This window comes from Bos javanicus, chromosome 1 (genome assembly GCF_032452875.1).
Source record: "Bos javanicus breed banteng chromosome 1, ARS-OSU_banteng_1.0, whole genome shotgun sequence".
Lineage (NCBI taxonomy): Eukaryota > Metazoa > Chordata > Mammalia > Artiodactyla > Bovidae > Bos > Bos javanicus.
Genome location: NC_083868.1, coordinates 152,381,763 through 152,403,513, shown reverse-complemented (window position 1 = coordinate 152,403,513; position 21,751 = coordinate 152,381,763). Strand labels below are relative to the sequence as shown.

Genomic DNA, 21,751 nt, shown 5'->3' with positions numbered 1-21,751 from the left:
CACTACCACCATCACACCCCCCCCACTTTTTATTGGATAATTAAAGAAAAAAATCCAGGGTCAACATAACATTTGTCCCCCAGTGGGTCAAAGTGTCACAGGCTGACAGCAGAAGGCTTTGTCTCCATGGAATTCAGTTTGAATCCTGAGAGTCTGAGTTGACTCTGGGATCTGCAGAGCACCTTGCTTGGGAGGGGGCAGGTGCTGGTGGATGATCAATCAAGAAGTCTGTCTGCCCTTGAGGACCACTTCTAGGGGACATTTGAGATTTCACTGCCCTTTTTTTTTTTTTTTTAAAGTCACTTCTTCAGTGGCCTCTTTCCATAGTCTGCAGAAAAGAAAATTCAGATATTTTAATTTTAACATGGGCATTTGATCCCGGGTTAAGATAAATATAACCCTGTGTAGTACGGAGGAGGTTTAGTGGGAAATGGTTGGCATTCTTTCTTGGTAAAGGCATGGGGAAAGGAGAGAGGGGAGGGAGATGGAGGGAGAGAGAGAGAGAGGCAGAGAAGGAGAGAGAGAGAGGCAGAGAGAGAGGCCAATGCGAGAGGAAGACAAAGCAGAGATAAGCCAGGCTCCCCGCAGCCCTGCTTTGAGAACTTGACACTTTCCAGACCGCAGCCAGCATGCTTGTCCTGCATCCAGTGACTCTGGGAATTTATCTTCAGCTTTTCTTCCGCTTCATCGTGTCTCAGCCCACTTTCCTCACCAGCGTGCTCCCGATTTCAGCAGGTAAAGCGGGACCATGACTGCCCCGTTTCCCCTCGGTCGTCCCGGCCGGGGAGGGAGGAGGCCTGGCCGCGGCGCCTCGGGCTGGAGGGGGGCTGGCTGGGAGCGGCCTGGGGTCGTGGCTGGCTGTCCTTGTGGGAACGCCCCTTCTGTGCCTGTCCCCAGCAGCTGCTCAGAGCCCGGGACCCCTGAACAGACTGCTTCACTTGCTGCGGGATGGCGTTTTGGTCAGGAATTGTGGGGAGCGTCACAGAGACAGATGTGCAAGTGAGGGAAGTGAGTCCAGACGTTGCCATCAATGCACCCCTGACCCTGTCCCCTGGGGCAGGGGGCGCTTGGCCCACAGGGGCCCGCTGCCCTGCAGGCTGGCCTGCCGTGAGGGGTGTCCCACTGGTTCTCTTGGGGGTCTCGGGGCCCCCTGCAGCCTTGAGACCAGGTCTCCGGTCTCTCCTGCGCTGTCTCCTTTCCCGTTGAACTTTCACCCTGAAGGGGGCTTCTCAGGGAGAGGGGGACGGGGCTGCAGAGTGGACAACTGAAGCGCTGGGTGGTCAAGGGGGCTCTCTGAGCCCCCAGCCCGACCACCTCTCCAGAGGGCTCCAGGCTGGTGCCCTTGTCCTGCCCGACCCCGGACAGAGGACGTATTGGGTTACGGGCTGGCCTGTGTCAACCTTTCTGAGGAATCTCAGCTGTTTCCTGAGGACACACCCCATGTTTGACAGCCTGGACCCTCACCTCCCCCCTCAGCTCACCTCAGTCACCCTTGACTCTGCAGAGAAAGCTGTTTCCGTAAGGCCTCCAACGCGAGTCTCAGACATGCCCGAGTTGAGGCAGGAATCGCCCTGTCCCTCGCTTTGCTGGATGCAGGCTCCCCAGAGGCAGGACATGGCTCCCTCCCAGTGCCCAGCCCCGTCCATTCATAACACCGCTCCGCTGACATACTGAGCTGCCAACGCCTGTGGGCCCCTAGGGAGGGGCTCAGAGAAGGGTGTGGGGCGAATTATAAACATGCAGGGGAGCTAGAGGAGGGGACGAGAGCTGGTGGAGAATGTTGGGGGGCAGGAAACGGCAGATGGCTGGGCTGCCACAGGTGTGTGTCTGCACCCTCTCCCCCCATTCAAGTGGAGAGCACCGGGCTTCTGGGAGTGAAGAAGGTCTTTACTCCCCAAGTCAGGAGCGAAGTGCCATGGTTCCTTTGGTCTGTTTGGTCGTTCTCAACCTAGCTTGACTCCTTTGAGAATCTGCTGAAGTCTCGGGACTCGAGGAAACTCAGTCTTGTGGTTCCAGCCCTGATCTGGGGTGTGTGTGGGGGGGTGCTCTCTGGCTTCTGGGAGGTGGTTGGCATTAGACTGTGAGCACCAGGTGGGCAGGCACTACACAATCTTGGCCACTACTCCTAATTCCCCAGGGAAATAGCAGGGAGGTGTCCAATAACTATTTGGTGACTGGATGAGTCAATGAGGGAGTGAGAACTCTTCTCATCTGTAGGCTGGAGTCTGCCTTCCTTTCGCACGACTTAATTTAGAGGCGGCCAAAGTGGCTAACAAGTTCCGAAAGCTGGAGAGAAGCGAACCTTGGGGTGTTTTTGAACTCCTGGCCCTCAAGAGAGGCTCAGCATGGCTTAGACATCCTTACGTGAGACCTGGTACAGACTGCTCAGTCAGGGTAATGGTGGGAGACCAAGGGACTGAGACTTGAATGAGGGGACCGCATTCAGAGGTGTGGGTGGGCGTAAGGGAGCCCAGAAGGGAGGCTGAGAAATTAGCAACTCCGGGAGCCTTTCCCACCCTGTGCTTGAGGGAGAAGCGGGAACTGGATCCCGGGAGAGTTGGGACTTGGAGGAGGAGTTGCTGAGCAGGAGCTTTTGTTAAAGAGGGACTCAAAGCGGACAGCATCCCCAGGCCACTCCAACCCATTCCTCCAACCCAACCACCTACTGGCAGTGCGTCCCCTGGGCCAAGCCCAACTGGAAGCAGGGGCAAGGGAGCCCCCGATGCAGTCGTGGGCGTCAGCCCCTGGTTGAGTGAAGAACTGGGAACTAAGAAGAGTTAGCCCACCCATCCAGAGGCCCTTCGTCGTGAGCTGCTAAATCCAGATCTTCTGGTGGTCTTTGGACATTTGGTAAAATGATAGGGGTTGCTCTAGGGGAAGTCATTGAGGTGTCAGCTCAACGGAGCAAAAAAACATCTTCTTCCTCCCATGGAGTCACTTTGCCTTGTCCCTGTCATCAGGTCACCAGAGAGCACAGTTCAGAAATGGGAACTTGTTCCTTAAACACAGGAGAACTTTAACTTTTTGAAAACAATTTTCCAGCAATCTGATGTGAAACAGTCTGTATCCAGAAGCTCACCCTTCTGAAGAAGCCCAGCCCTGTGCACACAGTGAGAAGCGCCACCAGGAAGCCCTTCCACTCCGCCTGCCGTAGCTCAGGGGGTGCCTGCTGTGTGCCAGGCCCTGTGCTCAGTGCCACACGGGGCACGAGACAAGCCGGGCCGGGGAGAGGCAGGCCGAGACGAAGGAAGCCTGGTCCTTTCCTTCACTCTCTTCAGGAAAGACTGGCCTCCAGCACCCCCAGACACAGCACAGCTCTGAAGCAGATGGTCAGGGCCTGGCAGCCCCACTGACGGGTCCCCGAGAGGCCCGGGAAGGGAGCAAACGGCATCCAAGAGGCTGCAACCACGACAGCCGTTCCAGTGCTGCAGCACCCTCGTCGGGTGCCGGAAACGAGCTCAGGCCCCACTGCAAGCCTGGGAGTGCTCAGAAGGCTGGGAGGGCAGGCTTCTCAGGGGTGGTGAGGTAGCTGAGCACCATAGACTAGGGCCTAACAGGGGCTGCTACTTTAAACAGACACAGTGACGACACAAACCACAGAGACAGCTGACACAATGGATCACCAGAGAAAGGGGAAAGAACCAAGGGAATAATTCTTTGATCAAAAAGGACAGCAGGTTGGAATTATTTCTAGAGCCTCTGATCTGCATGTTGTCTGCAAAGGCACCATCGACTTGTAGCTCGTTGACTGGTTGGCACTGTGATGAACGTGAATGACCCAGTGAAGACTGTGAAAATTGTGTTCGCTTCATTTTGCTTAAGAAGGCAGAGACGTGTCAGGTATATTAACTTCTATTGAACGTGGCCCTAAAATAGAAAGTGTCAGAAGGCCTAACTTCTGGAGTATCATTTCAATCCTTGCCGGGTGATAAACCACCATAACACTCAGTGGCTGAGCAACAGTTGTTTATTGTTGAAGCGCATGTGTCTGTGGGTCAGCTAAGGGTCAGCTAATCTGGCTTGGGTCTGGTGGACCCGGCTGGAATCATGGTGGTCTGTGCACTCACTCAGCTCAAGGGTCCATCCACAGATGTGGCTCCGTCATTGTGCAGTTTCTAGAATGTGGTGGCATAGACTCAAGGGTGGGGATATTTATAGGACAGGCCTGTCACACACTTCAGTCTCTGCAACCCTCACAGCACCTGGGATGGGTGTGGTCTCATTCCTGCTTTTCAGCAGGAGCAATGAAGACTCAGAGAGGTTAAGTGACCACCCAAGATGGCACAGCTGGTGTTGGGAGAGCTGGAGCCTGGAACCTACCCACTGACTCTAATTCCAGGGCTCTTACCAACGTAGGCCAAATCTGCTATGGCCATGGATAGACAGTGATACTAGCTTTTAAAGTCCTATGTATACCCCAGCCTCCAAAAATCCAGTTCCAGGTCTGTATTCTCCATACTTTCTTGCCTTCTCCTCAGGATTATCAGTGCCTTTAGCAAAAGATTGACATGATGAATTCATACTAAAGTGTGAATGACTTGCCAGGGAACAGGTTTATCTTTCTTCAGAGGTATTTGTGTCGTGTGTGTGTGTGTGTGTCTGTGTGTGTATACTAAGTCACTACAGTCACATCCATCTCTTTTTGACCTACGGACTGAAGCCCACCAGGCTTCTCTGTCCATGGGATTCTCCAGGCAAGAACACTGGAGTGGGTTGCCATGCCCTCCTCCAGGGGATTTCCCTGACTCAGGGATCAAACTCGTGTCTCTTATATCTTCTGCATTGGCAGGAGGGTTCTTTACCACTAGCATCCCCTGGGAAGCCCATTTGTGCTATAAGAGGAGTTAAAGCTCTAAGCCAAAGTGTGCTTTGGTCAGGTGGGCATCAACCAGGGCATGTGGGGGATGAGGCTTCCTGGAGCCAGGGCACCAGCATTTCACAGACATTCTCTCCAGGGTGTGAACCAGGCGGCTCTGCCCAGAGACATGCGTGGCTTCCCTTCTGCATCACAGGATTTCTCAAGCAGGCAGGAGCTCACCAGGTGATGCTTGGGTCCAGGGTTCAGGACAAAATGGAGAGAAGGCCCACATCCAGTTCTGAAGAGTGAGGTCACGGGGACACTTGTGAGGTTTGCCTGACTGCCTCAGTCTTCTCCTGTGGGTGCTGGGATGGTACCAGAGCAGGATTTCGTGGCCTATAGGACTGGTGTCCAGCCCTGCACTCCCCTGCCTGGAAGCCAGCCAGACCACCGCTCGGGACCGATTGTGTTCTTGGCAGTAGATTACGGGCCATTTATTTGTGTCTGAAGCTGGTCGACTGTTGTTTAATGTTCTGTAATGTACTTCCCAGCCGTCTCCTCTGATTTAGCTCCCCATATTTCCTCTGGATAATATAATCAGAGAGGGTTCTTAAATTAGAGGGCCCTCCAGGGGTCCCAGCTTGCCCACTTCGCCCCACCCTAAGCCTCCTAATAAAGCCGTAGATGCCTCTCAGCTCAGAGAGAAGTGGGAGTGAAAGATGACGGCTTCCTCTCCAGGTTAGCTGGGTCAAGCCGGACACTGTCATTCATCCTACCCAAGCCTGCTTTCCGCAGGCCCATGCGCGTGCATGCATGCTAAATCACTTCAGTCGTGTCCAACTCTTTGTGACCCCATGGACTGTAGCCCACCAGGCTCCTCTGTCTGTGGGATTCTCCAGGCAAGAATATCTGAGTGGGTTGCCATTCCCTTCTCCAGGGGATCTTCCCAACCCAGGGATGGAACCCACGTCTCCTGCATCTCCTGCACTGGCAGACGGGTCCTTTACCGATAGCACCACCTGGGAAGTCCCCTCAGAGCCACAGCCATACAAAAACGACAGCTCCAGGAGGAAGAGAAATCCCTGTGACACAGAATGAGTCACCATGTAGGCAGGTGACCGGTCTTCCTGAAATGCGGTTCACATGGTAACTGCTGCCCGCTCTCATTGCTCTTCTAACTGGCACCAAGCACCCCAGACCCTTCTTTGCCAGACTTTTTCACAGCTGCAGCTTATTTGCTCTTCACAGGTGTCCCTCCTGAGGGGATCTTGAGTTTGAATCCTGTGTGATTGCTGGATGTTCACATAATAATTGTGGTGTGAGTCCCGATTTCCTCATCTGTAAAGTGGGTACAATAATCTCACAGGATTGCTATAAGACAATAAATTTAAATATATTCATTCAATAAACATTAAATAAGGCCCAACTCTGTACCTGGAGCTGGGATGCAGCAGTGAGCAGAAAAATACTTTCTTCCCGCAGAGTTCCTGCTGTCATCCTAACAAGACTAGTCTCCTGGGCCCAAGGGGTGAATGAAAGACCCCTGCAGCAAACCAGCTGCCGAGGACCACGTCCAGTCTTCATGTGGCTCTGTACCCAGCCTTTGTGTTGCAGTACCAATAAAAAAAAGAGAGAGATAAAAATTTTTTAGTTGCCTTGTTTGCTAATATTTAAAAATCAAGTTATTTAACAATTTTAAAAAATTACTTGTTTTTTAAAAGTAATTTTATTCTTGGCTGTGCTGGGTCGTCATTGCTGCATGCGGGCTTTCCTCTGGTTGTGGAGAGAAGGGGCTTCTCTCTAGTTCGGTGCGAGGGTTTCTCATCGTGGTGGCTTCTCTTGCTGCTGAGCACAGGCTCTAGGGTGCGAGAGCTTCAGTGGCTGCAGAACGCGGGCTCTGTCGTTGTGGCACACAGGCTTAGTTGCTCCATGGCGTGTGGCATCTTCCCGGATCAGGGATCGAACCCATGTCTCCTGCACTGACAGGCAGGAGATTCTTTACCACTGAAGTCACCTGTTCAGTTCAGTCTCTCAGTCATGTCCAACTCTTTGCAACTCCATGGACTGCAGCACACCAGGTTTCCCTGTCCATCACCAACTCCGGAGGCTCCTAAAAGTGTATTTCTGATGTCTCTTAAAAACCAAAACACCTCTTGGAAACCAGGGCAGCCTGGCCATCCTGACCCACATCCTGATACCAAAACAACTGTCGGCTCTTGAGTCCCCACCGCACGCTCCTGTCTCACAACTGGGCTGCCTTCCTCCTTACCGCCGCCTGTCTGGCCCCATCTCGCTGTTTTGGACTTTGCTCCCTCCTTCTTTATCCATCTTGACATTTTTCCAGAAGTCCCAACTCTACAAAGCTCAGTTTGAAACTTAACGTTATGGATCAATGGTTCTCAAACTGGAGCACTGGTTCTCCTCGGAGAGACATGAGACTCACCTGGGATGTATTACAGGTGCCCAGTGTCCTGGCCAAACAGGCCAACTGCATCAGACTCTCTGGGGTCTAAGATCCGGCATGGAGAGTGAGTGCTGAGTGATCCCCAGGTGATGCTAATGTATGGCCATGGTTAACCATTACAGCCAGCACCAGAGTCACTGGGAAGGTTTGTTAAGCCAGGCTGCTGGGCCCACCCTCAGATGTTCTGATGCGGGAGCCTGCAGTGGGGTCCGGGGGTTTGCAGTTCTAATGAGATGCCAGGTGCTGCTAATCCTGCTGGCTCCTGGGCCATGCTTTGAGGACCGCTGCCCGTTTGCCTCTGAGTTCCTGCATTTGTTTCCTATGGCCACTCCCTGGTCACACGGCCTCCCTCCTCTGTGCCAGTCTTCCTTGACCTCTCTCTTATCAGGACACTTGTGATTACATCTATGGCGTGCTCAGGTAGTCTATCCTAAATTTCCTAGTTTAATCCCACCTGCAAAGTTCCTTTTGTCATTTAAGGTAACCTTTACAGGTTCTGGGAATTAGAGTCTGGACCTCTTTGGGAGCCAGTAATCAGTTTTTCTCCCATAGTTGCCTTTTCCACTGTGTAGAGGGTCTTCCGAGGACTTTCTTTAAGGACATCGGGATCAGAGGCATGTGGATACTATCGTCATTTGGATCCCTCTCAGAGGGTAAAGCATCTGCCTGCAGTGCAGGAGACCTGGGTTCAATCCCTGGGTAGGGAAGATACCCTGGAGAAGCAAATGGCAACCCATGCCAGTACTCTTGCCTGGAAAATTTCATGGACGAAGAAGCCTGGCAGGCTACAGTCCATGGTGTTGCAAAGAGTCAGACATGACTTGAGCGACTTCACTTTCACTTCTAGAGCTGATCTTGAGACAAGGATCTGGGTGCACATGGTGTGTTTGGGGGGGTGATCCCAGCAGGGCACTGGGAATCCAGACAGGGAAGGGAAGGCAGTCGATGCTGGGGGAGGTCACGAGCAGACTCCGGCTGGGGGCAGCCGGCACTCAGACCTCTTGGGACCTCAGAGAGAAGGGGACTGGATGCTCACCCACCAGCTCCTGGGGACATGCTTCGCAGGTGACATCCTCTGCTGGAGAAGCCCTCCGGCATAGGCCCAGGGGCTTGTGGCAGGAGCTGGAAGCCCTCAGGCCTGGTGATTGCTGAGAGCTACAGCAGTGGACTCGTTAACACAGCAGCCGTGGTCCTGCTGGCCCTCGTGCGGTTGCCTGCCCGCCCGCCCTTCTGGACAGTAGCAGTTATGGCTTAGCACCCACTGCTGCGATACCAGCGCTGGGGTCCAGCTGCCAAGGGAGCCCCACTAACACCAATAAAGCTACCTTGCATAGAGCACTACCTATCTGCTAGACTCTTACATACCTGACTTCTGATTACACGTTCACAAGACATTAGTAACCCCGTGTTACCAAAAGGGGAACTACCACTCAGAGAGGTGTAGACACTTCCCTGAGGTTGCACAGGGCCAGGGCCAGATTTCCAAATCAGGACTGTCTGGGTAGAATGTTGCAGAGGCAGAAGGGCCCATTGATTAGGAGTGGGGCGTCTGGTGTCATGCTACTTAGGTTCAACTCTTGTGTCTCCCTTAGCTTCGTGGTGTTGGGCAGACCAATCGCCCTCTATGTGCCTCAGTGTCCCTAACTGTAAAATGGGGCTCAGAGTAGGATCTCACTCAGAGAGCAGTTGTGAAGATTAAGTGGGCTAATTACAAACACAAAGAACTTTAAGAAGCGCCTGGTGTGTAATGTGTCAGCCTTTCTCTCATTATTTCCAGAATCTCACAGTGACTACACACGCCAGGAGAGCATGAGTGTCTCAAAAGGCAGAAGTCTGAAATACAATACAGACGATAACTTTCTGCTTAAACTATCCAGTAGGTTAAAGCCATGCAGGAGGCTCAGTGTTTAGCTGTGTTGCGTTTGTGAGCCAGTCCCTGAAGCAGGGACCCAGTGACCAGGGAAGGAGGCTCTTCTCGTGATGACCAGCTTTAAAAATACACCTGGCCCTATTCCATCTCCCTTCTGGGTGTGTTAGGCTCCATTCAAGCCCACACTTACGTTTCCAGGGCAACCAGCACAAACACAAGTGGGAGGTGTGTGCTGGGAGGTGAGACAGCTGAAGGGGGGGCCTGGTGGCTGCTGGGGGGTTTGCACCAGGAACCAGATCTGAAAACAGAGAGGAAAGGAAAGAAGGGACTGTGAATGGGACTGGGACAGGCTCTTCCCCTTCCGGGCCTCCTCAGGCATCCTGCCGCCGCTCACCTGGCTTTCTTGGTGTCTTTCTGAGGAGCCTGGAGAAAGCCCTGGAGCTTTCCGGCTGCAGCTGGTAGTTCTGTCTGGGGCTACACGCTCCAGGAAGGACCTTCGGGGTCTCAGACCTGGCATGCCGGTCTCGGCGAACCGAGAGGGTAGGGGATGTGGCGATGATGGCCGTCCTACCTGTAGAGGCCTACCTGCCAGACTGGGGCTTTCTTACCTCACTGTGACTCTGGGCTGAACTCGTCTCCTCTGTGAGGGGCCTGTAGGCGCGTCCTTACCATTGACAGTTGAAACCAGGCTGCCTTCTGTGCCCCAAACAGAACTGGCTGGTTTTCCGAGATCCTGTGTTGGGGTGGACCTCACAGGGTGACCCCACCACCAAAAGATCTCCAGATTCTCTGTGGTCGTCCGGGAGCCAGGTTCTCTGCTGTTGAGGTTAATGTGCAGGGTGTGTGTGTGTGTGTGTGTGTGTGTGTGTGTGTGGTGGGGGGCGGTTCCGAGGGAAGACAACCCTCCTGCCTGTCCTCCTGAGAGCTGAGCGGGGCCCAGGGAAGGTCAACAGCAGGGAGGAGCGTCCTGAGGGAAGGCCGTGGGCCTGGGTGGCGCTCCCCCACGCCCCGCCTCCGCCCGTGACGTGAGGCGCAGAGGATGTCGGGTGGCGCTACCCCACGCCCGGCCTCTGCCCCTGACGGGAGGCCCGGGAGGCCGTGGACCTGGGTGTCGCTCCCCCATGCCCCGCCTCCGCCCCTGACGGGAGGCCCAGAGACTGTCAGGGAAGACGTAGGTCCTGGAGGTGCTTTCCTCAGAGCACCTGAGTAACAGGTTTCCTTTTCTTTTTTTAATTATGGGAGTTGACTGCCCAGCCCTCACCTCCTCTGTCGCACGGGACACCTGCCCGACCAGCTTGGGGCCTGCAGCTCAGCTTCTCTTGTCCAGGCCCATCTAGAAGGTGGCGGCGTGGGGAGAGTTAGCCATCAGCCCGTTTACACTCAGGTTCCCCTGAGAGGTGCTGCAGCGAAGCACCAAGGCCCTGAGGTCGAACTGGGGGAACCCAGGTTCTCTCTCTGACCTGCTGCTGCCTCTGGGACATGTGTCCTGTGGGACCAGCCATCTGTTCTTTTACAGTGTCCTCAACTGTAAAACGAAAGAATGGACCAGATTCCAGGGCTCCTTCTTGCCGTAGACTTACTCTGACTCAGTGGCTCACAAGTCACTTGCTGATTTACAGAATTAGCTCCTCCACAAAGAAGGAGTCTCGGCCCATGTTTCTCTTCAGAGCTTTGGTACCTGAGAGCTCACTCTTGGCAGGAAAAGCCTTGGGGGTCCACGGACAGACAGCTCTGGTCTTGAGTGACAGCTTCGTGACCCCAGTAGCTAAATGATCTTGGCCTAGTGGTCTCAGTTTGATTTGGGGAACACCTCAGTTTCCACCTCTATAAAATGGGATTAATAAGAGTAACTGCCTCTGGTCTCTGGACTTGAAGCTGCTCTGAGACCCTTTTTGTGATTAGCAGAGACCATTCTCCTATTTCCCAGAGAAGAAATGCCTCTCTCTGAAGCAGCATTTCCCAACCTCAGCACTGTGATATTTTGAAATAAATATGTGCTGTGGGATGTTGTCCTTGAAGGGTACTTAACAGTGTGGTGGCTGAAAAGCATCCCTGAACATTCATATCCATCTGGAACCTCAGAATGTGACTTTGTTTGAAACACAGGTCTTTGCAGATGCAATTAGTTACAGATCTTAGATGAAGTCATCTTGGATTTAGGGTTGATCTTGAATCAAACGACTATTGTCCTTGTACAAAGAGGAGAAGCCACACCAGACCCAGGGAAGAAGGCCACGTGAAGATCCAGGAAGAGACTGGAATGGTAAAGCTAAGGGCAGGGAATGCCAAGGATTGCTGGGAGCCATGAGATGCTAGGAAAGCATCTTCCCTAGAACCTTCAGAAGGAGTATGGCCTTGGCAACACCTTGATTTTGAACTTCTAGCTTTCAAAATTGAGAGAACAAATTTCTGTTGTCTTAAGGCATCTGGTCCCATCACTTCATGGGAAATAGATGGGGAAACAGTGGAAACAGTGCCAGACTTTATTTTTTTGGGCTCCAAAATCACTGCAGATGGTGACTGCAGCCATGAAATTAAAAGACGCTTACTCCTTGGAAGGAAAGTTATGACCAACCTAGATAGCATATTCAAAAGCAGAGATGTTACTTTGCCAACAAAGGTCTGTCTAGTCAAGGCTATGGTTTTTCCTGTGGTCATGTATGGATGTGAGAGTTGGACTGTGAAGAAAGCTGAGCGCCAAAGAGTTGATGCTTTTGAACTGCGGTGTTGGAGAAGACTCTTGAGAGTCCCTTGGACTGCAAGGAGATCCAACCAGTCCATTCTAAAGGAGATCAGCCCTGGGTGTTCTTTGGAAGGAATGATGCTGAAGCTGAAACTCCAGTACTTTGGCCACCTCATGCAAAGAGTTGACTCATTGGAAAAGACTCTGATGCCGGGAGGGATTGGAGGCAGGAGGAGAAGGGGACGACAGAGGATAAGATGGCTGGATGGCATCACTGACTCGATGGACAGGAGTCTGAGTGAACTCCGGGAGTTGGGGATGGACAGGGAGGCCTGGCGTGCTGCGGTTCATGGGGTCTCAAGGAGTCGGACACGACTGAGCAACTGAACTGAACTGAAGCCATTTTTTGTGGCAATTTGTCATGGCAAGCTTGGGAAACGAATCAAGCACTGCCTCTGGCTCCCGCCCTCTAGAAGTCAAGAGTACCTTTCTCAGTTACAACAAAAATGTCTCCAGATGTTGCAGAAGGTCGCCTGGGAGAGGGGCAAAATAGCTTCCCCCACCCTTTGCCCTTCATTGAGAACCACAGCTCTTACTGTGAAAAAATGATGAGAGGAACTGAGCAGAATGAGAGGAACCTGTGTTTCCATTTCAACCCACTCAGAACAGCTCTGTGACCTTGGGAAAGTTGCTAACCATCTCTGAGCCTCAGTGTCCACACGAGTAAAACAGGTTAAAATGGTACTTGGGGGACTTCCCTGGTGGTCCAGGGGCTAGTTTTCATTTTGTTCATTTTTCAAAGCATTCTCTTCCTGCTTTATCATTGTGATCTCTGCTTTATTTGATTTCCCTTCTCTTGGGAATTCCCTGGAGATTCAGTGGTTAGGGCTCCACATTTCTATTGCAGGGGGCACAGGTTCAATCCCTGGTCAGAGAACTAACATCCCACATGCCCTGCGGTGCTGCAACAACAAAAAAGGTCCTTGGATCTCTTAGAGCCATCACAATGAAGGAATAACGGAGTATGCTGAGCGTGCATAGCACTGTGTCCAGCACCTAGCAAACACACAATGAACAGTAATTGAAAAATGTGCGGGGGGAGAGTACCTGCCTCATCAGATGGCAGTGTAGTAGGTACAGAGCTTCGCACTGCACCTGGAACATAGTTATGTATGTCTGTATGTATGTATGTGAAAGTCGCTCAGTTGTGTCCGACTCTTTCCAACCCCATCAATGGTAGTCTGCCAGGCTCCTCCATCCATGGGATTTTCCAGGCAAGAATGCTGGAGTGGGTTGTCATTTCCTTCTCCACGGGGAACATAGTTAAGCTCTCAGTTACTGGTTGCAACCATTATTCCAGATGGCAGCGAGAGAGTTGGAATCCAGGCCACTAGCCTCCTCCTGAGTTGCTTCATTTCTGCCCTATTCCCACCTGCTCTTATTTGGTGGCAAGATGGATTTGCTCCTGGCACTGGAGTCCAGTCTCAGCATTCAGTCTCCATCAGACCCTGGGTTGAGCAGGGACCGTCACAAGAGTGTGGGCTACGGAACCGGAGTTCTGGGCTCAGACACTCAACTGCACGGGATGTTGGCTGTCAGAGCCTCAGTTTCCCTCACCTGGAAATAGGGGGCATCAGTTCAGTTCAGTTCAGTCGCTCAGTCGTGTCTGACTCTTTTCGACCCCATGAATCGCATAATTCACAGGGTTGCAATGATGATCAAAGGAAGAAACTTGGGAGGGCATGACCTGGAAACACGGGCCCACAGCGAGGGTAAGGCCTTAGCTACTGAGTCCTGAGCTGATGGGCAGAGTCCACCTAGAGGCACCCCCCTGAGCTGTGAGTAAGAAAGCTCTCAGTTCCCTAGACTGGGTGAGCACTCTAGGGTGAGCACTCTAGGGGCCCCCAGGAAACTGAAGGCCGAGGGGACCCCCCTTTGGGAAGTTGTGTGACCCAATGTAGTCCCTAGCTGGTAGATAAGTCACTTTCTGTATTTAGTTCATCTACGTTGGGAGAACTGGGCCCTCTGTCCACACAGCATCTGGAATGACAGTCTTGCCCCCTTCCAAATGGACAGCGATGCCAAGTCACCGATCAGGCCTGCCAGCATGGGACCTCCAGGGAAATCAGAGACAAGTTATTAAACATGAAAATTTCAAATGGAATGCCAGTAAATGTGCGCTGATTTGCCAGAGATGCTCGATTTTGGGGCCACATACTCATCTGCTGCCACTTATTATTTTTTTCCTGTATGAGACAAGAAAATCCATTTGAATAGATTCAGATCATTGTCATCATTATTATAGCATCTGTTTCTAAATTAAATTATGACTGTTACTTGATATATACAGATTTTTATACACTTCCCATCAATCAAATGACCAGTTTTTATTGTACCTCCTCCCATACGTGGGCTTCCCTGATACCCCAGCTGGTAAAGCTGCCTGCAATACAGGAGACCCTGGTTCGATTCCTGGGTCAGGAAAATCTGCTGGAGAAGCGATAGGCTACTCACTCCAGTATTCTTAGGCTTGCCTTGTGGCTCAGTTGGTAAAGAATCTGCCTGCAATGTGGGAGACCTGGGTTCGATCCCTGGTTTGGGAAGATCCACTGGAGAAGGGCTAGGCTACCCACTCCAGTGTTCTGGCCTGGAAAATTCCCTGGACTGTATAGTCCATGGGGTTGCAAAGAGTCGGACACGACTGCGGTGCGTCACAAGCAGATTCACAAGACAGACTAACACGAGAAGCCCATAGTCTGTTTACGACATTAAAGTAACACAAGTGAAATAACCATGAGAAGTGAAGCGGGTCACGGTGGTAGGATCCGGGGTGCACACAGGTGGTTGGCATTTGAGTGAACAGAGCAGTGAAGGGAAGCACGCGGCTCATCTGGGTTCCAGTCCTGGGCCAGCCGTGCGTGTTCCCGGGTGGTGTGACAGCTGACGTCTGTGGGCTACCTTCAGTAAGGAAGGGTTTTGTTTCCTTGCAATGCCCTTTTGTTTCCTTCCTAATGACCTCCAATGCATTAGGTCACAGATAAAATGTCTCCGGGAAAGCAAGCAAACAAACTTACATCTTACACCAGAATAAATCACAAATGAATTAAGATTGATAGCATAAGATATGAAATCATAAAATTATTAGGCGAAAACTTGGGAGATTTGGGGGAAGACCTATAATGAGGAGGACTCAGAAGCTATAAAAAAGGCTTCTGCAATCAATTATACTACATAAAAAGAAAAAAGTTATGTATGAGAAAAACAATTCAAAAAGCAGTATCAAAAGACCAAAACAAACTGGAGGAAATATTTGCAAGTCATATCATAAAGTGCTGCTGCTGCTGCTGCTAAGTCGCTTCAGTTGTGTCTGACTCTGTGTGACCCCATAGACGGCAGCCCACCAGTCTCCCCCATCCCTGGGATTCTCCAGGCAAAACACTGGAGTGGGTTACTGTTTCCTTCTCCAATGCATGAAAGTGAAAAGGGAAAGTGAAGTCGCTCAGTCGTGTCTGACTCTTAGCGACCCCATGGACTGCAGCCTACTAGGCTCCTCCGTCCATGGGATTTGCCAGGCGAGAGTACTGGAGTGGGGTGCCATTGCCTTCTCCGATCATAAAATGCTACTTTTTTATATATTCAAAAAATTTATAACAGAAGGCTACCAAATTAATGGAAAAATGGAATACATACATATGGCTCTAAAACATGTGAACGTATCCCCAGCCCCATTCAGTTTAAGAGACATAATTATAATCACACCGAAGTGTCATTTTTCATCAGTCAGATGGATGACGTTCAAAGGTCTGACATCATGTGTGTTGGTGAGGGTGTGTGGAAACAGATACCCTCATTCTCTGCTTGTGGGATGGAATGTAGCTTGATGAGGACTTTGTGGCGATGAATTAGGCATCGTGTGTAAGAACTACAAACGCACACACTCTTTGAGTCAGCAATTCTATTCTAGAAATTCATCAAATGGACATGCTTACCAATGATACAAAGATGCATGCAGAAGATTGATTTGTTTTGGCGTGCTGGGTCTTCACCGTTGCACGAGGGCTTTCTCCTACGTAAAGCAGAGGCTACTCTAGTTTCAGTGCGTGGGCTTCTCATTGCAACGGCTTCTCTTGGTGCAGAGCACAGGCCCTAGGCACGCTGGCTTCAGTGGTTGCAGCTCTAGAGCTTGGGGTCTGTCGTTGTGACAGTGGCTTGGCTGCTCCGGGGCATGTGGAATCTTCCCTGACCAGGGATCAAACCCATGTCCCTTGCATTGGCAGGCAGTCTCATCCGTTGTACCACCAGGGAAATCCAGAAGGTTATTTCATTGTATCATTGTATGAGCAGATGTTTGCAAATCACCCAAATGCACGATAGTATGGGGCAGGGTGAACAAACTATGGTTCTTCCCAATGAAGGACTATTCCAAAGCCATAGAAAGGAATGTGGATGCATTTTGTCCAGTACAGTAGTACGGAATAAACTATTAGAAATACTGTGAAGAAACTGAGATGGTTAAAAAAAGAAACTGAGATAGTATCAGAAATATAGTCTTATATTACAAGTAACCCTTTGAGTAAGAGAGGGAGACACTACCTATTTCCTCCACTGTGCATAAAATATTCATGGAAAAGGACACAGGAGACTAATTGAAAGTAAACAATTGGAACTGAGACAGATAGGAGAGTTTTCAAGTATAGCCGTTTATACTTTCTGAATTTTGAATTACATGAATGTATTTCCTATTGTAAACAATTCAAGAAAATCCCACATACACATACAAAAGCGAACCTCTCACCTGGAGCACAGGATGAGATTTTTCTGTCTTTAAAACTCTGCTAGAGGGACTTCTTGGCAGAGCAGGTAGTCAAGAATCCACCATCCAAGGCAGGGTTTGATCCCTGGTCAGGGATCTAGATCCTACATGCCTTGAGGCCAAAAAAAGAAAAAGAAAACATGAAACAGAAACAATATTGTAACAAACTCAATAAAGACTTTTAAAAATAGTGTGCATTAAAAAGAAAAAACTTTAATAAGAAATATTTGTTAAACACAAACTACAGAAGGGAATTGAGATTTCAGGGAATTTCCAGAATGATAGAACCACGTAACTACAACGCTGCTTATAAGATTCTCTCTGCCAGCTTGCTCAGTTGAGAAGCTCCATCGTTCAACTGAGTTCAGGCAGGTCAAGCCAAGGTCCCCCGAGCTCTGTAATCCAGGGATTTCAGTGACTCACGAGACCAAAGGGTAGAAACGTTGCCGTGCCAGTGGGTAACCAACAGGCAGCTGGGGCTCCCAGGGTCCCTGGTTCCCTCCTCCCCACCTGCTGTGGACCCTTAGGTAACAATTCCTGGAGGCGGTGGAGGTGGGAGGGGGAGGTTCTAGGGAAAGGGCTGTGTGAGCCACATGATTTTGAATCATAAATGTCCTTAGAGCTAAAATGTCTCTGCGGATGAATGAAGGCCTGGAAACGTAGCTGGTGGAAACCTAGGGTCTTTCCACTGAGCCCCAGTTGCCGGAGCAAATGGGAAACAACCCAGCCTTTGGGCCCGATGTGACTGGAGGGTTTCGCCTGCGACCTGTGGCCAGATCTCCCGAATCACTCTAGAAACATGGCCTCCCTGTCAAGCCAAAGCAGGAGATAGAATAGGACTTGCTGATTTATCCCGGCCTCTCTAATCAAATTCAGAGCCAAGGCACAGCCCGCCTTGGGGAGGTTTCTGGATGTTCCCTTGCCTCCTAATAGCGCTGCCTCCTCCTTCCTCTCTATTTACCACATGCCATTTGGTCAAATTAGAACTGGAACTCAGAAAAAGCAGATGCCTCCCTTTAGATAAGATCCAGAGAAGTCCCCTTGTGGGCGATGGGAAGAGAGATAGGTGTGTCTCCTCAAACTTCTGTACAACCACAGACGTGGCCTCTGGTGTGAGACTTACTACGGAACAGTGACCACCATGAGGTGACTTTGCTTCATCCTTGTAAGTTGGGCAGCCTTACCTGGGTGGGGCGCAGAAGAGGATGGTCATCTCACGTTCTTCCTGAGGACCAGTTACTCGCTCAGGGTCTCCTGGTGAATGACTCGGGGCTCCTCCAGGCAACTCTAGTGCGGCTCCTGAGCACCCAGATGTTGCCAGCGAGGGCACTGGATGCCCACTCCGCTCCTAACCCTGTAGAGGTGTCTTTGGTTCTCTGTTGTCTCCCTGTGTTTTAAAACTTTTATTGTAGAAAATCCCCAACATTCCAAAAAAAAAAAAAAAGTGGAAAGAACTGTCCAGAGAACACCAGGATGCCTACTCTCACGGGCTGACTTGTATCTCGCCCTCCCCTGAGATGAGTCTGTTGGAGTCCCAACCCCCCTTTCCTCAGCACGTGACTGTATTTGGAGCGATTAAGGTTACTTTACAATTCTCTGAGTGACTCAGAGAAGTGATTAAGGTTAAGCGAGGCCATACGCATGGCTCCGGTCCACTCTGACTGGTGTCCTTTTAAGTAGAGGAGATCTGGACACACACAGAGACACCAGGGATGTTTGAAAAGGGGAAGAAGGCCCCAAGAGAACACAGGGCAAGGTAGCCGCCTGGAAGCCAAGGAGAGAAACAGGAGAAACCAAACCTGACCCTTGGTCTTCGCTATCTAGATTCCCAAAGTGTGAAAAGTGATTACCTGTTGCCTCAGCCACTCAGGTGCTCTGCTGAGGCCACCCTAGCAAACAAATAACACCCACTACGTAGATTCTGCGATTGTTATCATTTTGCGATATTTACTTATCCTCTATTTATCCATCTTATTTTTTGTTTTGGTGAATTTCAAAATGAGCTGCAGATCCCTTGCCCACTTTGAAGAGTAAACTATTCCACAGAGAAGGTAAATGCATGCATGACTGTGCCCTCTCTGCGCCTGGGATAGTCAGGGAGGCAACTGATTGGTGAATTGCCTGCTCGTGTATGTTGACCAACCAGAAAACTAGAACCTGAAGATGAGTGATCGTGAGGTTTGGTTAGAGACACCAGGGACTGGGTGTGAATGCCCCCAAGCCCGCCTGGCTAGGACACACTGCATTTCTCTGAGGCTCCCTGCTGGTTCTCCCCTGTGCGTGGGGGTGTGGAGTGGGGTCAGCACTTCATGCTGGTCGCCAAACGTCCAGAAGTCTCCAGGGTCAGGCACCTGGATTCAACCGATGTTGTCAAGATCAGGCTGTGTGTGTCCTCAGAGACGAAGCTGGTGATACAGGTACACAGCGTGTGTGGGGACCAGGGAAGGGCGCTGCAGAGTCACGAATGTTCCCCCGGGTGGCACCTGGCCCCAGTTCAGGGTAGTGATATATGCTGTGACAAATGCCAGCATTTCAGTGACTTTGCCTGGTGAAAATTTATTTCCTGCTTATCCAAGAGCCCGGAGGCTCTGGTCGGAGGCGGCCAGCCTCCTAGCTGGCATTCAGGGATGCGGACACTCTCTGTATCGGCCCTTGCATCACCAGAGCCATCAGCAGGAAGAGTCACGTGGCCACCTGCCCCTCACTGAGGGAGCACTGGGCATTGCTGCCACTTCTCAGGGACAGCTCTGTCCCATGGAAGGGGAAGCTCACCTCCTGGGGAATACCAGCCTTCTCCACCCCAACTCGGAGGAGGTCCTGGAATGTCAAGTCAGCAGCTTGGGGTTGAGAGCTCACCCCCAGGGAAGGGCCAGGTCAGGGTGCAGGGGGAGCCACCTGCACCATGAGAGCAGAGAGGAGCCGGCGAGGGTTACGGTGGTCTGGCAGGGAGCCACCCCAGGGGCTGGGGACCACCCCCAGGAGGCCACCTTCTCCCAAGGCTGCATGAGAGTCCTGTTGAACTCTGACCCACCCCCACCCCACCACCTTCTCTTCTAGCTGGACCAAGTGACCCGGCTCCTCCTTTGTAAATCGGGGATGATTGTCCCCTGGGGACTCAGTGTCATAAAGAGTGGGACGTGCTGACTCTGGTGTAGTTACTGTTCCACGAGGAGAGCTTGCTAAATGAGGCCCAGCCGGCATCAGCCGAGATGCTGCTCCCTCCTCCCATCTCAGGGAGGCCCTCTTTCCTCAGAGTCCTTCTTAACACAGCGTTCCAGGAAATCGGCACCAGCTGTTGGAGCTAGCAGAGGAGATGAAAGCCCTTTACCCTCCAGAGGCCAGGCTGTGGGCATGTCTGTCTCTCCATCCTGGTGGCACAGCAAGGGCTTGGCATGCAGTAGTGTGTTAGCCACTCAGTCATGTCCAACTCTTTGCAACCTCGTGGACTGTGGCCCTCCAGGCTCTCTGTCCATGGGATTCTCCAGCCAAGAATACTGGAGTGGGCTGCCATGCCCTTCTCCAGGGGATCTTTCCAACCCAGTGATCAAACCCAGGTCTTCTGTATTGCAGGTGGATTCTTTATCAGCTGAGCCCCCAGGGAATCCCAAGACTATTGGGGTGGGTTGCCATTCCCTTCCCCAGGGGATCTTTCCAACCCAAGGATCAAACCCAGGTCTCCTGTATTGCAGGCAGTCTTTACCATCTGACCCACCAGGGAAGCCCAAGAGAGGAGAGTGGGTTCAATTCCGAATTAAACAGAAATTGTTTAATGTGATGATTTGTAGTCGAAGAGCAGGTTGGGAGGTTGGGATGTGAAAAACTACCGAGAGATCCCAAGGGTAGGGGATCCAGCTAAAGCCACTTGAGAGGACTCTTGCCAAAGGCAGGCCACGTGATGAGATATCAGGGGTATGGGGGGGGTGAGGAATTTGATCAGATGTCAAGGGTGAGAAAATGTCAAGCGTGGGGAGTCTCTCAAAACTGACTTAGAGGATTCTTGCAAAAACAGGACTCAGCAGGCTGACAAGGAAGCCGAGGGTGGGGGTCCAGTTCAGAGCCTGACCAAAGTTTGGTCAAGGTGAGCGTGTCAGGTGGTGAGAAGGGAGAACCCAGGCCCTCCGGCCTCTTCTGGGCTCCTGGGTCCTTGGGAAGGGCGCCGAGTTAGCCAGGCTGCACAGTCTCTCTGGGCAGCAAGGGTGGGAGTCATGCCGGGGTGGGGGATGGGGAGACGCAAAGCAGACCCCGCTTTGGTGGGCTCACCAGGAAGCAGGCCTGTGCGTGCCACAGTGGGGACAGGCGCACTGGCCTGGTGCCCGGGGCGGCAGTATTCCAGAAGGGTCTTCTGGCCCGGCTGATAAATCCCAGAGCTGAAATTAAGACAAAAGACTGTGAAGATGACACCTGCTGACACCAGCTGCAGGAAGGCCCTGGAAACTTTTATTATGAATTAGATTTTGCAGGCAACTCTGCTGGGTGAGCTGGTGCTTGGGCCGGTGAAAGGCTGCGCCACAGGCTGGCTGCCTTGAAGGTAAGAACTGCTTTCCAGGGGAGAGGGGAGGAACGTGGCCCTCCACCCTGGCCGCGGGCCCTCATGGAGGGCTGTTTGTGTCTCAGGAGTTGCCTCCCCTGGGAGTAGCTGGGGCTGGAACGGGCTTAGAGCACCTCTGGTCCAATGCTCCTGAAACCACTAAACAGACTGGGCCTCAAACCCATGGGCCAGGACCCAAACCTGGCCAGAACCCACACTGTTTTCCAGCTGAGATTGCATGCTTGGTTTCAGCACGTAATGAAGCTCAGGTTCTTTCTCGTCAGAGAAAGAATTCAATGAAAGACAAAGTGATAGGTAAGAAGTAGACCTATTTAGACAGAAACATACTCCACGGCGTGGGCCAACTCAGAGAAAAAGAGTGGCTCAGAATATGACACAGTTTTCATGGGCTGGGTAATTTCATAGGCTGCTGAGTGGGAGGATTATTCCACCTATTTCGAGGGAAGGGTGAGGATTTCCAGGAATTGGGCCACCACTCACTTCACTTTTTGGTCTTTGGTGGTTGGCCTCAGAAATGTCTTGGTGCCTCTAGGTGAGTCACTTAGCTTTCAGATATGTTATGAGCGTGTACGGA

General features: G+C 51.6%; 1 protein-coding gene across 2 annotated transcripts in view; it reads left to right on the top strand.

The window, feature by feature from the left end:
• Positions 1-325: 325 nt before the first annotated feature.
• The window catches only part of COLQ (collagen like tail subunit of asymmetric acetylcholinesterase), a 66,035-nt gene continuing 44,609 nt past the window's right edge, over positions 326-21,751 (top strand). For both annotated transcript variants that reach the window (XM_061425021.1, XM_061425013.1), the window contains exon 1: positions 326-735. In XM_061425021.1, the coding sequence (XP_061281005.1) occupies positions 630-735 (106 nt within the window). In that variant the 5' untranslated portion in view covers positions 326-629. The remainder of the gene's footprint in view (positions 736-21,751) is intronic.